The sequence below is a fragment of the Plasmodium cynomolgi genome, chromosome 3, assembly GCF_000321355.1.
Source record: "Plasmodium cynomolgi strain B DNA, chromosome 3, whole genome shotgun sequence".
NCBI lineage: Eukaryota > Apicomplexa > Aconoidasida > Haemosporida > Plasmodiidae > Plasmodium > Plasmodium cynomolgi.
In genome coordinates, this window is record NC_020397.1 from 828,453 (window position 1) to 832,573 (window position 4,121).

At 46.8% G+C, this 4,121-nt stretch overlaps 2 protein-coding genes across 2 annotated transcripts; both read left to right on the forward strand.

Annotated features, from left to right (window-relative positions):
* Window positions 1-940: 940 nt before the first annotated feature.
* PCYB_032820 (DnaJ domain containing protein) lies at window positions 941-1,566 on the forward strand (the record flags this gene model as incomplete). The annotated part of the gene is made up of 2 exons (XM_004220954.1): window positions 941-1,232; window positions 1,511-1,566. The coding sequence occupies 2 exons, from the start codon at window positions 941-943 to the stop codon at window positions 1,564-1,566; spliced, it is 348 nt and encodes a 115-aa protein (XP_004221002.1).
* A 716-nt stretch (window positions 1,567-2,282) lies between these two features.
* Window positions 2,283-3,552, forward strand: PCYB_032830 (hypothetical protein; the record flags this gene model as incomplete). The annotated part of the gene is made up of 3 exons (XM_004220955.1): window positions 2,283-2,620; window positions 2,811-3,084; window positions 3,220-3,552. 3 exons carry the CDS (start codon window positions 2,283-2,285, stop codon window positions 3,550-3,552), a joined length of 945 nt encoding a protein of 314 aa, XP_004221003.1.
* Between the last annotated feature and the right edge of the window lie 569 nt (window positions 3,553-4,121).

Below are 4,121 nucleotides of genomic sequence, written 5' to 3' on the forward strand. Positions count from 1 at the left end.
GCAAACTTTTCTTTTTTTTTACATTCATTTTTGCCCTTCAAATGAAAAAAAAAAAAAAAAAATAGCCCCCAAAAGCGGCCTTCAAAAAAAAAAGCCCCAAAAAAGCGGCCTTCAAAAAAACGGCCCGCAAAAAAGCAGTCTCAAAGGAGGTTCAAAACGATTTCTTTTTTTAAACAACTCCAGGGACAACAGTACCGCTACAGAAGGGGATTTTCTTACGTACTTTGGCCAACCAAGGAGGTAAAGGCGAAGGCTTAAGGGAAAAAAAAAGTGGGATACAGAGAGAGGTGCTCGCGTCCGCGTTTTCGCACGCTCACTCGTACGCACGTTCAATCGTACGCGCGTTTAATCGTACATACGCTTAATCGTGCGACGCTGGATGGTGGGAGGAGAGGAGGCCCCTTCCACCCCGTGATGGTCCGCGCTAAGAGCGACTCTGCTGGCCAGCGGCTGAGATGGTGTTATGTGAGTAGGCATACATAGCTATTAATATATGTATATATATAGAGAGAGAGTAGCATACCTCGCTAGCGGCGCTGAAGAAATTATTGTGCCAGAGAAAGGACGTCCCTTTGCTCACACGGACGTCCTTGCGTAGAGCCACGGAAGGAGGGACACCGACGTGGCGTAGGATAGGTGCCCCACTTGGCGCATGCGAAGCGAAGGAACACAGGAAGGCGGTGAGGAATAGGCAGAGGGGCGAGCATCGGAGCGCGCAGTGGAAGGAACAAGGGGAAGGAGTGGCAACGCCAAAATAGCACAAAGAGGGGGTTACCAAAGGGGGAGTCAGCAAAGGGGGAGAAAACGGAGAAGCGAGACAAACTGGAGAAACTTAAGCAGTCAAACAAGCCATACAGCCCTAACCAGGCAGTCCTATCCAGGCAGTCCCATCCAGACCAACGGACAGGGCGTTCTCCCCGCGTCTCCCCCTGCGATCAACATGTGGCCCGTTGTCATCCTCCTCTTCGGGGGAGGCATCCTGTTCGCCAAGAAGGGAATGAACTACTTGAAGAATCAGAAAATAAATCCCAGCAATAAAAATTTCTTTTCCCCCTCTGGATTTAACAAAGGCTTAGGGAGCCTTTTTTTAAAAAATGACATGAGGGGATTTGAGAGAAACATGTCCAAATCGGAGGCCTACAAAATACTTAATATTAACCCCACGACAAATCGGGACCGAATTAGGGAAGTCCACAAACAGCTCATGTTGAAGAATCACCCGGATAATGGGGGTAAGGGCGGTGGAGTGGCGGTGTGGTGGGGCCGGAATGCGGCGCCACTCAGGCGTTGTGCCCACGTGCCAATTGATGGTTTGGCAATCTCGTAACATAAAGCCTGGAAAAGCTGCTCCACCTGTGCATCGCCAATGACCCTTTTCGATTCGCGTGTCGTTCCACGCAAAGGAATGACGTGTGTTTGTTCCAACTACGTAGGTACGTACGTCTATACATAGTTACACACACACGGATGTTTTTTTTTCCCTTCCCTGGTTGCCTTTCCAACCCTACAGGCTCCACCTATATTGCGGCCAAGGTGAATGAAGCGAAAGACGTTTTGCTGAAGTAGCGCTGGGGAGAAGGTATCGCGCGCACCCTTCAGGGGATTCAAGTGACTCAGGAGACTCACGAAACTTGGGATATTTTTCCCACCGGGGGAGGAGCCACTGAGGGATTCTTGCACAGCCTATAATGTGAAGATGTGCCTAACCGTTTCTTCCCCTCCAGGGTCCACCTTTTTATTAGCTTGCTCTTTTTTTTTTTTTCCCCCCCCTTTTGGAAAAGTTTTTCTTCGCGGCGCGCAGGAAGACACGGATGGGGGGAAGGACGGAGAAAGGGTTCTACACCGACGGAAGGTCATATGATAGATGCACTCCCCCTCCCCTATATGTGGAGAAGCAGCCGCCCCAGTAGGAGAGTGGAAAACCCAAAGGGGTTATTGATGTGCTGCTAATTGTTGGGGGATGAAAAAAAAAAAAAAATTCTCTGCTTGATGGAAAATACAGAGAGTTCCCATCTCTTCCGTCTGACTTTCCATTTTGCGAGAATTTTTTTTTTTTTTTTTTTTCCTACCATTTACCGCGATCCATTTGAAACTTATTTGTAATTCTTTTATGCATTTCCGCTAGTTTTTTTTTTTTTTTTTTTTTTCGTGTCCCACCTTGGGCCAATCGTTTTTTTACACCGCGCGTGAATGCAACTCGGTAGGAACAGTTGGGATAAACCGGCTTAGCACAGTCGGGGTGAATCGAAATTGCCACCAATTTGTGAGAGCCCCCCCCCTAAATGATGCACAGGCTGTACTCGAAAAACCTCACAGAAGAAAACATCGACGAGGTGATCCAATCGGAGAAAGCGATCAACGAAAAACTGACTCGAGAAAATGAACAGATAAAAAAAAACGGAGAGATACAACACCGACTGTTGAGTTTCATCCAGGATAACTTTATCTTTGAAAGTAACTCAACGGAGGATGTTCAGAAGTACAACGGGGTGTTGCTCTCCCTGATTGATTATATGGATCGACTAAAAATGGTGGACTGCTACATGCGGAAGGAGACGGACGGACTGATGGAGGAATTTTTCCGCTGCATTAAGGAGGCCATCGTAAAGCAGAGCAACTTGTGGTACGTCGCATGGCCCAACTGGGTTAGTCATTTGATGAATTTCTCTCTCCCCCCCGCGAGTGTGCTGCTGATGCGGCAAATGAGAGAGAGACAATTGGGTACTCCATAGATAAGAGCTACTACAGCCACGCCAACACCGTATGCCCCCACACACGTCTGTAAAAAGAATCACTGTCCCTTTCCGAAGTTACCTCATCAGGGAAGACATGAATCAACTCAAAATCAGCGGAAAGGAGGAGGCGTTCCGGAAGCACGTGCTAGCGTTGAGGAAGTTGTACGAGCATAACAGTGTGCTTCGGTCACAGGTCTCGCTCTTTAACTCATTCAAACTGAAGGACGAAAATTTAATTCACGCAGACTTCGAACAGCTACAGCTAAGGTACAAGAACTTAAGGAGTAAGGGGAGTTGTTTGGAGAAAAAAATAGAAAACTTGAATCAGAAGATAAAACGATCGACGGAGGTAAGCGCCGGGGGGGTAGGTCTCAGTACATCTCAGTAGAGGTACAAGTATGAATATAGCTGCGTAAATTTAACCATGTCACATCGAATTGCATACCCTGTTTTTTTCACAATCCCAACCTCTCCCTGATCACAGAAAAAACTGCACTACGACGAAAAGAGCCTATATCTGGAAAAGATGCTGGAAGATAAACAGGTGGAGCTGGAGGAATCGCAGAGTGCCATTTGTAAAAAAAAAAAATTTTTGAATGAATTGAAAAGGAAAAAGGACGAGTCTATTAAAAAGTACAGCGAAGTTGAAACGAGTGTCATTACCAAAAATGTGTTTGAAGAGTTCCACGAGAAGAAGCTACATTTGGACAGACTGAAGGAGAAGGTAGGTTTTGCAATAGACGTAAAAACTGGGGGAAGGCAGTGTACTTCCTCCAAGAAGCTAGAAGAGCTATGCACTTGGGGGGATTACTTCTGAATGGGGAAGCTTCAACTAGGAGCCCAATCACTACTCAAACCTTTTCGTTCGTGCACCGCAGCTCGAGGAGGTGAAGGAAAAGTATGAACGTTTGCAGAAGGCTCACGGGGCGGAGTAAAACGGGGAAATGGGTAGGTGGATAGAAGAAAAGGGAAAAGGGGTAGGTAGAAGGGAGAAAAGGGAAGAGGGGTAGGTAGAAGGGAGAAAGGAGACCAATAGGACACATACATACACATACACACACGCAAACACAAGCACAAGCACCTTCCTGCCAACCGGAAAAGAGCATCCCCGCTTGCTATCCAAAACGACATGCCTCGCTTGTTTCGTTTCACCGCGCTGCGCCTTTTTGGTAAGCACCCCATCTATTGGGTACCCCTCGTGTTGTGCCAATTCTCCATTCCCATTTTAAGGGCAATTGAGTTACGCTTTAAAACAAAGTTCTTTTCAAACGAAAAAAAAAAAAAAAAACAGAAAAGGCCAAACAAATAGTTGTGCGTAGGTATGCACAACGTCACGTAGGGACACACACGTTGTTGTTCTCATTGGAGCAAACAAAGTCGTGGTGT